The sequence below is a fragment of the Alligator sinensis genome, unplaced genomic scaffold (assembly GCF_000455745.1).
Source record: "Alligator sinensis unplaced genomic scaffold, ASM45574v1 scaffold696_2, whole genome shotgun sequence".
In the NCBI taxonomy this organism is placed as follows: Eukaryota; Metazoa; Chordata; order Crocodylia; family Alligatoridae; genus Alligator; species Alligator sinensis.
This window is the reverse complement of record NW_005842855.1, coordinates 583,213-595,892: the sequence shown is the minus strand read 5'-3', so window position 1 is coordinate 595,892 and position 12,680 is coordinate 583,213. Positions and strand designations below refer to the sequence as shown.

General features: G+C 41.7%; 1 protein-coding gene across 1 annotated transcript in view; it reads right to left on the bottom strand.

Moving 5' to 3' along the window:
* Positions 1-12,680, bottom strand: part of LOC102379727 (inositol 1,4,5-trisphosphate receptor type 2) — a gene marked incomplete at its 3' end in the record, with an annotated part of 187,819 nt that overhangs the window by 45,664 nt on the left and 129,475 nt on the right. Inside the window, exons 12-19 of the mRNA XM_006035576.3 lie at positions 10,408-10,507; positions 10,102-10,262; positions 6,447-6,588; positions 5,673-5,834; positions 4,806-4,978; positions 2,844-2,963; positions 2,568-2,753; positions 1,584-1,835 (exon numbers count right to left, since the gene is read on the bottom strand). Coding sequence (XP_006035638.3) covers positions 1,584-1,835; positions 2,568-2,753; positions 2,844-2,963; positions 4,806-4,978; positions 5,673-5,834; positions 6,447-6,588; positions 10,102-10,262; positions 10,408-10,507 — 1,296 coding nt within the window. The remainder of the gene's footprint in view (positions 1-1,583; positions 1,836-2,567; positions 2,754-2,843; positions 2,964-4,805; positions 4,979-5,672; positions 5,835-6,446; positions 6,589-10,101; positions 10,263-10,407; positions 10,508-12,680) is intronic.

Here is a 12,680-nt window from a genome sequence, read left to right as displayed (position 1 = left end):
GTTAAATAGGTTAGATGTGTCCACAATTAAGTAGTGGACAGTTCCCACAAAATCAAAGGGACTCCACCCATACTTAAAACTAGCACATGTTAAGTACTTTGCTGAACTGAAGCTAATGCCTCAGTGAATGGCTTTTGGTGCAATGTGTTCCCACAGCACCTGACATTCAGTTAGATGACTTTAAAATCACAACCAAGGTCTGAGTGTAAAACCAGGATTCAGCTTAGCAAGGGTACAATATTAATCACAATGTAATGGTTTCTAGCTTAGCAGTTGTGAGTAAAGGCCATTCTGTTTTTCCCAGTTTCCCCTATAATGATACACTTAAAATAAAAATGTTCTTATTAAAAATGAAATGCTTTTAAGTCTGCAGGATTAACAGAACCTAGTGGTTTGTCTTCAACAACAAACCATATTCTCACATGCGCACTGTAACAAGTGGGCGTACCAGGGTCAGTCTAAACATAGGCCCACCCACTTGTCTCTAGGCACTATGCCTGCCTACCTTGCGTGCCATGCCTTGATGATAATGTTTGATAGATCTTAACAAGGCAGGAGGCTGCCCATTTACTTGCCCCAATGCCAAGGGCATTACACACAGCTCCGACCTTCCCTTACCGTGTCCCATGCCTCACAGATGGCATCCATGGTCTCATACCTGGCCTTGGTCTGTGTGGCCTAGCATCTGGCCTGCTTCTCTGGCCTAAACCCCAGCCACTCAATCACTTCGGCTCCCAGTCCTTTACTGCTCCTCAGGCTCCCAGCCCAGTTCCATTCAGGGCTCCCAGGCCCCTATCAATTCAGAGCTCCAAGCCCTGCCAGTAACTCTGGGCTCCAAGCCCCACACTGGGCTTCTCAGTATCCTTAAACTTATCCCCTGCCCTATACTGGACCTCAACAATCCCTAATCCATTCACCCCAGGAGCTTTTTGTATAGCTCCCCAAAGGCTCAGGGCCCCACCCCCCTGGAGCCTCACTCCCAGTTCCTAGGTGCAGCCTCAGAGCTTGTGGCAAGTTTGGGCATTGCCCCAGGTCCCTTCCTGACATGGGGTCCTGCCTCAGAGCTCACCATGAGTCTAAGCTCCTGCTTTGTTTGGGGTGTGCTTCCCTAGCCTTTCCCCTCCACAGGGTCACCCGCAAGGCAGTGGAGGCTGAGGCTTTCTGGGACCCCATACTCGCCTTCATTTGGGAGGCACCAGGTGTGACATTTCCTGGATACTGCCCTGCCACAAGCAGCCCCATCACACCATCCAACCCCAGCAGGGTGTAGTTTTAGGTCATGCCCCAGGACCAGGAGCCTCCAGCCATCCCCATAGCTCCTACCCTTACTTCCAAGGTGTCACAAGCAGCAGCCCTAGCTGGGTTGTTGTTCTCCCAGTTGCTAGCAGCAGGCCCTGTTCCCAATCAGGCAGTTGTGCCCAATTGGGATTGCAGCCAGCTGAAGGCTGCCTTGCTGCTGTTCAGGACCCTGCAAATAACAGAGCATTCCTATGCTCTGTTACATGCACCACATTCAAATAAACAGCCTCTAACAGTTTTATTCTACACAAATTTGATCCATTTAAAATATGGTAGTGACTTACTCATGGATCGTGATCTTGGTAGGAATTTCTGTCCATAATCTGGCATATTTGACAGGAACTACAGTTTCCTGTGGATCTCTGTCTACATGCATGTGTAGCATAAGACGGCAAAAAGAAGCCCGTAGGTCATATGGAAGGCTTTCATCAGACACGCATCGCAGAATCAAATCTACTGACAACTGAGTAGAAATCTGGTTTATGGCTAGGTATTGGCGGTCAAGGCACATTCTTGCGAATAGATTTAACTGGTACCTGAAATTAAAAAAATAAAGGTGTAAGTTCAACAGTACATTTGATTTCTCTGGTACCTTGCTCTGTGGCATTCAAAGAACCTAATCTTGTGAGCCTGATCTCTGCCCACCCAGTGTAACATACTAGAAATCACAAAGTGGATTCGCTAATGAAGAGGCTACCTTGCCATTACAAACACTAGTATTAGGCTCCTACCCCCAACAATTTCTATACTGAACTCCCACTGGAGTTCAAAGGAACTCAACACAGAATGATGGCAGGATGAAGTCTTTGAACTATTTGCCTTCAATCCATTAAAGGTTTTGTTTCATGACCATGGCTTTGAGTGTCTGGTAGCTGCAAGTCTTGATAGTGCTCAGTTCTAATTGCTTCTGGGCATCTGCTCCCAGTACACCTTGTCTACAAGAATACAAAGTGGCTGTCACTGCACTAGCTATTGTGTAAACTAAAAAACATAACCTGCATGGAAAAGAGAGGAGATGAAACCACAGTATTTCTACACATGGAGATCTGTCAAAAGGGTGGAAGCTTCAGTGCTTATTTGGAAAACACGGTATAGATTGTGATCCTTCATACAAAATGTATTTGAAACATAAACTTAGCCCCCATTTCTGACCAAACCAAAGGCCCCACACCTTACTCCCGTTTAAAAGAGTGGCAGATGGCTTTAATAAGAATCACATCAGATTCTCCATCTAGTATAGTATCATCTTCCTTCTAAAAATGGAATACCTGTAATAAGTAAGAACTTCCAAATCAGCTTTTGTGCCTTCCTTAGCCTCCTGAGCCAGATGTCTGATAGCTTTGCCATGAGGTTCTTTGTTGCTATCAATCCAATACAACCAAACTTCTTCCTCGTCAATATCATCCGGGATGACTGAACATTCCAAGGGATTGTCTATCTGCGTTGAAACCAGCCTTCAAATAAATAATGCATACTGTAGCTGCCAATACATGTAGCAATAGAGGCAATGCAGTAATAAAAAGTGTCTTGTGGTAGATGCTTACTTGGTTTGAATGAGAATGTCAGCATTTCCTGGACTCAGCATAAACTTGCAGATAAGCTCCTGAGTTACCGGTATTGCGGTGGTGTTGGAAACACATAGGTCTGATAGATAATCCAAGAACCTAGATAGGGGGAAATGGCAAATACAACAAAATGCAGGACAAATCATTACACAGATCACAACAGAAATAAATTTCTCCATGTGAAGCTTTCCCTAAAAATATGAATCTCTCCACCACTGCTAGGACCTGGGTCCATTTGTATGAAGCCACTAGCTGCCTCAAACTTTCTACCCAGTATAGAAAAACAAAATCAACACTGTGTTAGCATGGGTCACACTTCCTCTCCAAAAAGCTCGGTGAATTGTAGAATGTAAATTCACAAATATAAGAAAACGTCTTATATTCAGAAGCCAGTTCATTCACCACTTAAACGGCAAGTTGTATGGTAGCAAGTAAGTCAGTTCTCTGGTAGCAAGTAATTAACGATGCTCAGGAATGGCATACAACATTTTTACTAAAGAAACTGCCAAAAATGATTGAAAATGCTGCAGAAATTGAAGTAGGCAAAAAAGAATTATTTGGGCTTTGGGAGAAGTTGCCTAGCAAGAGCTGATGTTGAAGTAGATTTCCTTTTTCATAATTCATTTGTGTTTTAGAGTCTACTATTGCAATTCTTACTCATGGAAGTCAGAAGTGCCACAGAAGCCTATGAGTAAATCCTATATGCCCAAGCACTTAACTAGGTGATTCCAAAGTGTATTCTTTGATTGCAAAGTGTATCCTTCCAGTGTGAATTATGCTGGCACCTCTGGCTTAAAGATGGGTGCCATTTTTGCATAAAACCAATACATTTACTCATTCATGCAACAAGATAAAGATCTCTGCTCTTACAAAAAAGTTCCATGATATGATTAATAAAAAAAATATAAACAAGCCCCTTAATACTTCCCCCACCCCTCTCCCTTTCAATTCCAGGATGGGAATCTGGTGAGTATCAATGTGGTCTCCTTCCCCAAAACTGGCCAACCCCAACACAGCTTGGTTTGGGAGATATGATAAGATCACAGCTTGAGGTGACATGACTGCACACTTGAGCAGTATAACAAAATCAGTAGAGAGAGAGCCTCCAGGAATATTATAAATCCCTTCCATAAAAATGATATCCACAATTACCAAAGGCATAAATTGGCTCTCACCATATTAAATTTCTTATATTTACCAAATAAATTGAGATTTTTTTCCATTAAGCACTCCATTCATCCTTTTTATCTTCCGACTAGAATTACTCAGAAATTTTCCAGCAACATTTCATTTGAAAATACTTGTCAGTTGAGCCCTATTTTGTTGGACACATCCTCAGGTTGACAGGCTTCTGCCAAATCCCAAACAGTGTACCAAACTTGAGTAGATTCTTGGCCCAGGACTGGGTACCTTGGAAGTTCAGCATCCCTGGGGTAGTCTGATGGTAAGCTGAAGACCTTGGAAGTACTGTACCCCAAGGGACCCTGGCATCTCCTGCAACTGCTTAGTAAACTTATGGCATTCTTGCCAATGTCACTGCTGCCCCAAGTAGTAAAACTAAGATGAATAACAGTTTCACTGAGCAGCTGTAAAGTCCAGAGAACTTCCAGCTTGTAGGAAATTTAAAAACCTTTTTTTATTTCAGTCAGATTCTAAAAAAAGCAGTTTTTAAATAAATGAAATTTTCCTATGAACTGGAAACACTGTTTTCCAACCAGTCACATTTTGGCAAGTGGAAATAGTCAAATTCTAGACTTGCAGGTATCTCTGCTCTCTCTTCAGCATGACTTTATAAGCAAAACATCTTTTTGTCTGCCAGGTCCAAGCAAATAATTAACCAGGAGCAAAAGACAACAAGATAAACAAAAGGCAGATAACATCTCCCACAGAAATAAAAGGCTACCAATACACAAGAAGAAAGTTCTGCAGACTACTTCAAACCTTGGCTCTCGATTCCTCCTGAGTAAACTAACAAATGTCTCTATTTCCTTTGCCGTGATGTGTTTCTCTAGTAGCTTTCTGTTGTTGTGTAACAAAGCTGTGATGGTGTCTTCTGCCAGAATATCATAGCCAATCTGGGACTGCATGACACAGAAGTTCTTAGCAATATATTCCTGAAAAACAAAAAGCCCCAGGGTGATCTGTTAAACAGTGTGAAAGAAACAATGCTTCCATTGGATATCTTTGTTAATTAACAATCAAACTAACTCTCAAAACTATTACCTTTCTCTTTTATCCATCCACACCTACAGAGGCAGCAATTTATTTCCTTCTATGGCTTGTAAAAGCATCCACTGTAGTGGTCTTAACTCTCTACTGCTTGCAAACAGCCTCCTATGGTAGCAGGTTGGGCAGGTTGATGCCACAAGCCCTGTTTCAAAAACCACTATCACACCCTGCTCCACAGAATTTGCCAGCAAGAGGAATTCAAATGTTAACAGAACCTTCCTTCTCTCTAATATGGAGTACAAGGGCCCCATTTTAACAATGTAGCAGACGGCCAGGAAGCAGGGGTCCCAGTCTCACATGCAGCTAATGGAGTGATAAGCAGGTAGCGTCCCAGAAAAGTTAAACCTGTAACACTCAAAACTGATTGCTGATCTCTTGTTAAAGTTCCTCAGCCGCAACCTCACTTTTGCTTAGTATAAGAATTTCTTGTTTTGTAACATGATTTGTTATACATACAGAGCCAAACCCGCCCTCTCTCATTAGAGCACCTAAGATTCCAAACATGCTCTGTGTGCAGGATCAGACCCAGAGTACACAATTATGCAATAATCTGAGTAGAAAAAAAATGAGCCCACTGACCTGATTTTTTCTATAGTCCTGCTGGGAATGTCTGAGTACCCTGTAACATAGCCTTAACACGTATTTGTATGGAGCATATCTCTGATCACCAAGATCTTCAAGTCTCAGCATTGATTCTTCTCCTCCTTTGTCCTTAAAAGGAGCTTTGAGAATCCCAAATATCTGTTCAGAACCAAGGAGGGTGAGAACAAAGACAAACTGCTGCATGTCTTTAATTAGCCATGCTGGAGGCTATTTACACAGAAAGTCACAGGTGTAATTTAAATCCAATAGGAAAGAGGGTGCGACTCTTGTTAACAACCTGACTGATATCACCCAAGCAAACAATGATCACTGACATCATCATAAATAGTTGCCTTCACTGGGACAAATTAAGAGACAAAAAGGAAGACATATTTGGCTCTTATTCCTCATCTTTATTCTTTTTACCATGTTTATTCAAGCACCTTTACAAAAAATATAATGTCTGGTTGATATAAATTGTGACATGCACTCAAGTCAGGGCCTAAATTGCAAATCTGTTTCAACTTCATCACTTTTGGTCAAGAATTTGCTCTCAGACAGAGCCGTGGGATTCAGTGGAGTTGTATGGATATCACTGAAAACAGAATTTGCCATTTATACGTAACATTTTAATTGCCCCTCCTTTATTCAGAGAACAAATAGATGAGCCCAGTAATTTCAACCCCATAAGCATGATGTAGCCTACTTAATTACACAAGCAGCTCACACATATGTATAAATCTAAAAATACTGCTAATACCCCTAACACACCTGGGCTAAGATATTTTGTTCCCTCATTAACTTCTGCCTTTCTCGGTTTGGCTTGGTGACAACCACATCCAAAACTTCCTGCCCATTATTAGGTATATCAGCAACAAAGAAAATGAGATCTTCCAGCAGCTTGGTTACAAACCTAGAAAGAGAAACAAAATCATAACTCTACCCTTCCATTCTTTGCTGGATTCATTAAAAGAGCAAATCACATTTTAAAATAGGCTTTATTTTGCACAACAGAACTTCAGTCATTGTAAAGCCAAGTTTGAGGATTCAAGGCCTTGGGTTTACCAAGGCATTAAACAGCAACAGCAGCAAACAGGGCAGCAAGCTGAGTTGATGAACAGTATTCAGAAATATAAATCATACACAGAACAAATACACCAGCTGGCTTCAAGGTCCAGTGACAGCAGTAAGATGCTCTCACACTCAGTCTACCTAGGGTTCTCCAGGCAAAAGCTAAACACAAGTCCAATTTAAATTTGATGCACTCAGTGGAGAGAGATGGGAGCATCCTGCTCCAATACCAGCCCCTGACAGCATTGATCAAAAGAAGCATTGAAAATGGATTTGAAAAAGGCAGTCTGTCTTGCTGTCCTTACTAGGCTGAATGAGCTTTAGTGAGAACCAAAATGTGCTATGATAAAGAATGTCTCTGCTGCTACCAAAGGATGGTTCTCATTCCCGGGAGGAGAAGCAAACAAATAATATCATGACATTGTACCTGCAACTCTGAAATCAAAATGGCTACTGTAATCACTTTGAGGAACATCTTTGAGAAGAATCAGGAGTTTTCCTGCGGCACCTCTACAAAGCCACAAGCTCTTACCCTAGAACTAATAAATGAACCAGGGAAAACAAAGGGGTGGGGGAAAGCTGTCAGCACACAAAAGGCCAGATTTTGTTCAGTTGCCACATCTACATGAGCAGCGGACTGCGCAGTTTTTACTGAGCAGTCATTTAGTCATTTACTTACACAAGTACTAAATGACTGCACAGTAACCGGCGTTATTGTACAGTAACATCCCCACATGATTTTTCCTGACGCCACAGCACAGTAGCAACGAGCTCGTTACCACTCTGCAATAGTGTCGCATCACAGTTAGCATCCAGCAATGCTACTGCCCGGTAGCAACCAGCTACTGCGCAGTAACACCTCATGTAGATGTACCCAGTAAAGCCTATTTAACCTCACTGACCTCAAGAGGGGTCATGAATTTGGCCAGGATCCAGTCTGGGCTAAAACTAGTCTGCTACTAGAGTCATATTTGGATCTTTGGTGGAGTTTCAAAGCCAACTAAGGAATTCTGGCACACAACTGTCATTAATAAAAACAGCAACAGTGTGGCTAACCTACTGATCAACACAAAATCACAGCCCATGTGTAGCTCTTATGGAGTAGAGCAAGACTCACAACATAAGGGTGCTTCCCAAGCAGAAAAAGGTGATGGTGTGGGACTGAGCAACAAGACAAACCTTGTGGGAAACCTATGCATCTAAGCCAGAACATGGTGGAGTAAGTGGAAATGAAAAAAACTATTAAGCTGAATATGAGCCAACAGTGTGTTCTTGTTGCAGAAAAAGGTCAACAGCATACTGGGCTGTATTAATATAAGTGACACTTGCAAGTCAAGGGAAGCAAGTCCTCCATTCTATTCAGCACCGAGGAAGCCTCACTCGGAATACTGTGTCCAGTTTTGGACCCCACGCTTCAACAAATTAGAAAGAGTCCAGTAGAGAGCATGAAAAAATCATTAGGGGGTTGGAAAACATGACTTACAAGGAAAAACAGAAAAAATGGTTTTATTTAGTCTGGAGAAGAAAAGACTGAATGGAGATGGAGAAGGGGGTTCATAACAGTCTTCAAGTACTTGTAGGGAGGTTATAAAGAAGATGGAGATAGACTATTCTTTGTGGCCACAGGGAACAACATGATGAGCAATGGTCTTAAAATACACCAAGGAAAATTTGGGTTAGATATTAGGAAGAACTTTCTTACTAGAAGAGTGGTTAAGCATTGGAACTGGTTACCCAAGGAGGCTGTGAAATCTCCATCCTTAGAAGTTTAAGAGTAGGTTAGACAAACACTTTGATAGCATGGTTTAGTTGGATATAATTCTGCCCTCCATCAGGGGGCTGGAATAGATGACCTTCTGAGGTCCCTTTCAGCCCTACTTATCTGTGATAATATGATTCTATTGATTTAAAAAAAAACAGGGATACACAAGTAATCCCTGAATTACTTGAAACTGCTTTGAAATATTTTCAACATTGTATCATACCAATAGCCTCATTGCTTGATGATACTGAATCACGACAACACAGCAAAGCTAATAGGACACTTCATTTGGACCATTATGGCAGTGCACATTAGGATAAATCTTCAATCTAACATCAAACAATCTGTTCCGATTATTACTGACAAAAAAAGCTCTGGATTTGATAATCTACAGACATTCAATTTTATTGCCAAAAAAAATTTAACATTTTCAGGAAAAAGTTGTGGATGATCCATAGTAGAATGAAAGTTACAAATTAATAATAGTACCAGAGATGCTGTCTAATATTCAGTTTTACCACAGACAGCTGAAAATAAATAGTAAACTACATCACCAGCAGTGTGATATATATTGGCTACAACATACAACAAAATCCCTTAATTCATGGGCAGATGTGAAGGGCAGACACTCTAGAACAGCTGCAGTTGAAGCGTGGAGGAGTGGGAAGGGCAGATACTTTAACTACAGTAGTAGTATGAAGAAGTGAACAGGGAATTAGGGAAGATAAAAGGAGGGCTGAGAAAAAGAGAGAAGATGATGTTGGGCCAGCTTCCCAGTTATGCTAAGGCCCCTTTGTATCACTTTGGAAAGGTGAAGGGACCTGAATTACCACCACTCTAAGGTACCTTTACACTGGCTGTGGCTTAAATGGGCTTACTGCAAATAAGAATCAGGCCCAGGGGATTCAATTATTAAACAGGCTTACTACAAATAAGAACCAGGCCCAGAGGATTCAATTATTATACAATTTAAGCAATTTAGGGTAGAAACTCAAAATTATAAATTTACATTTGCCTGTTCTTCCTCCTTATCTATGTTCAGTATTTAAAAGGTCCCTGTGAGACAAAGAAGCACTATCATGCCAATTTTCAAAATGGGAAATCAAGGTACGCTATGTTTTCACTATAAACTTACTGTGCCTGGCAGTGACACCCTCAAGTAAGCTGTTCTGCTTCACATTGGCAGCCTCCTCAACTGGAAGCTGTGTCCAGGCAACACTTAAGGCAGGCTTACTTAGCCTTAGCATCGTTGACACTCGGGGCAATGCCCACCTCTGGAACTACACGGTCACAGCTACCCTGCTTCTGGTTTGGGAGGAACTAAACAATTCAGTATGCTTGCGGGTGCTACTGCTGGGTTTGCTGTGCAGACACAACTTTAGTGACTCATCCAGTGTCTTAGCAGAAGTCAGTGACAGAGAAGAGAGTTGAGCTCAGGTCTCATAACACTCACCCCCTACCCACTACCCCCTATCTGGGGTTACTTGTCAAAACGTAACCCACACATCCATTGCCATAGTATATATTTCCTTTGCATAGTACTGACTGGGAAAGGAGGTGGGTGGAGGGAAGGAAGCACAGAAGATTACTAACCTCCTTTCATTTTGTGTTATTGTTCCATTCTCCAACTTTTTAACAGTTGATGCTAACACTTTGTTGGCATCATTGGCAAAATCCAAGTCTCTGACCTCAGACAGAGGAACTGAAACAATGGCAAAAGCTTCTTTGTCTTCTTTTGTTTGGCACGTCCCAATCTGCAATATTATTTAAGCACACTTTAATTTGGGTAAGCAATTCTCCACCTTCCACTAAGTATATCACAAGGATGTTAAATCAAATCATCAACAGAAAGTTTTAGAAATTAATTTGGTAAATTCATACACGTGCACCAATATTTACCTTCAACATTACAGGCCTCTCTTCATCTGTGTCTATAGGAATGCTAGTGCTGGTCACCCAGGTATTAGTGCATAAGTGCCTCAGTCTCACATAAGAATTCCTAGAGAAAAACCAAACAAAACAAGAAGGCTAGAGAAAGAAGGACGCACTCGTTTTGTGCCAGACATTTTTAGAGACACTAAGAAAAAGATGAATTAAGCCCCAAAGAAAACATTTTATTTAAGGAAAGGAAAAAGGAGTTATAAAATCTAGTCCAAGTAGAAAGATTTTAATGAATCTCAAACAAAATGTTTACCAAAATATAACATGTCAGAAAAGTAAAACTGACAAATATGGTTTCCTAAGCTAATGGTTAGATTTTACAAGCTCATGCTAACGTGAGTAAATATTTGCATCATCTTACAGTCCTCCACTATTAATCAAGTTCACAAAAAGCACATTCTGGACTTTTAAAAAATATCTCAGTTAAATAACTTATGATGCAGTCATAAGATACCACTAAGAAATTAATGCAATCATTTTTTCAGGGAATATTACTTCTACTGTTAAAATCAATTCCCTTTGACAAAGCCTGAACACCTTCTTTCATATTCAAAGTCTGAATATTCAGATCAGTGAACTGTGGTGGCAAAAAATGAACACAGAAAATAAACTTTAATGTTGCATCCACAGATATACTTAGGAATCAAATTTTAAAATCAACAGACATAACAATTTGCCCCAAAGTGGCTGCACCATGTGACTTACCTGGCCAACTGTAGCTAAGCAATGTTTTAAGTTTCAAATATTCACAATTAATCCCCAAATTAAAACATTCAAAAAGCTACTTTTTGATAAATTTTAACAAAAATACATCTAAAGTTATTGTGATCTGCCATGGAGACAAGCAAAAGTCATTGGATAAATTATTTACTGTGAATGATCTATCACCAGTCCCGTTTTTCCAAGCAGTGTGCTGAGCCCAACTCTGCCCTCAGTTATATCAGTGCAACATCTGGCCTATTATTTTTAATCTGACAGCCTCCCTTTAGGTCTTACTTGTTCTGTCCTTATAATTATTTTATCCAGTCATAGCTGCAGGATCATGTTTTATACATCTCTTGTTTATATATCTCTTGTTTATACATCTCTCCGCTCATGTAGGTTCCTAGCCGAGATACAGGACCACCATCTAACTCAGGGTATTTACTAAAGCATATTTGGCATAGAAAGACAGAAGATGCGTTTAGATTTTAAAAGGAATGTGTATATTCAATAGTAACACTAATACAAAATTATTTCATAAATACAAAGTGGCAGCAGCCCTGGACTTCAGGGGGGCGGATTTCAATGAAGTAAGAAGAATCGTTGGGGAAGTACTGAGGTCCCGGAGGAGTCGGGTGTCCAAGAGGAGTGGTTGTTCCTTAAGGAGACGATCCTCCATGCCCAAAGGTACGTAATCCCAACAAGGGTCAAAGGGGGCAAGAGGGCGCAAAAGCCCCCATGGCTCACCAAAAGCATACAGGAACATCTCCTAGCTAAAAGGGAGGCATACACCCAATGGAAGGGAGGGGCCATCACCAAGGAAGACTATACCTCAGGAGCCTGGGGCTGCAGGGGGCGGTCAGGAAGGCCAAGGCAGAGATGGAACTGGGACTAGCTACCCGGATTAAGGACAACAAGAAGTCCTTTTTTAATACATAGGGGGCAAAAAGAAGGTATCCGGTAATGTGGGGCCTCTGCAAGACACGCTAGGAAATCTGGTTGTCACACCAGATGACAAGGCTAACCTATTTAATGATTTCTTTGCCTCCATTTTCCTCAACAGGGACCAGTTCAGCCCGTCCGCCAGGACCCCCTCAGGCCCCAGGGGAGGCACACCCAGGCCTAGGGTCAGTGAGGATCTAGTCAGGGAACTTCTGGAGGGACTAGACGTATTTAAATCAGCTGGTCCTGATGACCTCCACCCCAGAGGGCTGAGGGAATTAGCAGAGATCATTGCGGGACACCTGGCACGGCTTTACGAGCACTCGTGGTGCTCTGGTGTGGTGCCAGAGGACTGGAAAAGGGCCAATGTGGTTCCCATTTTCAAAAAAGGGAGGAAGGAGGACCCAGGAAACTATAGGCCAGTTAGTCTTACCTCGATCCTGGGTAAGCTTTTTGAGAGAATTATCCTGGAGCATGTCCACGAGGGGCCAGCAGGGGAGGTTATGCTTAGGGGCAACCAACACGGGTTCATTAGAGGCAGGTCCTGTCAGAACAACCTGGTGGCCTTCTATGACCAGGTCACAAAA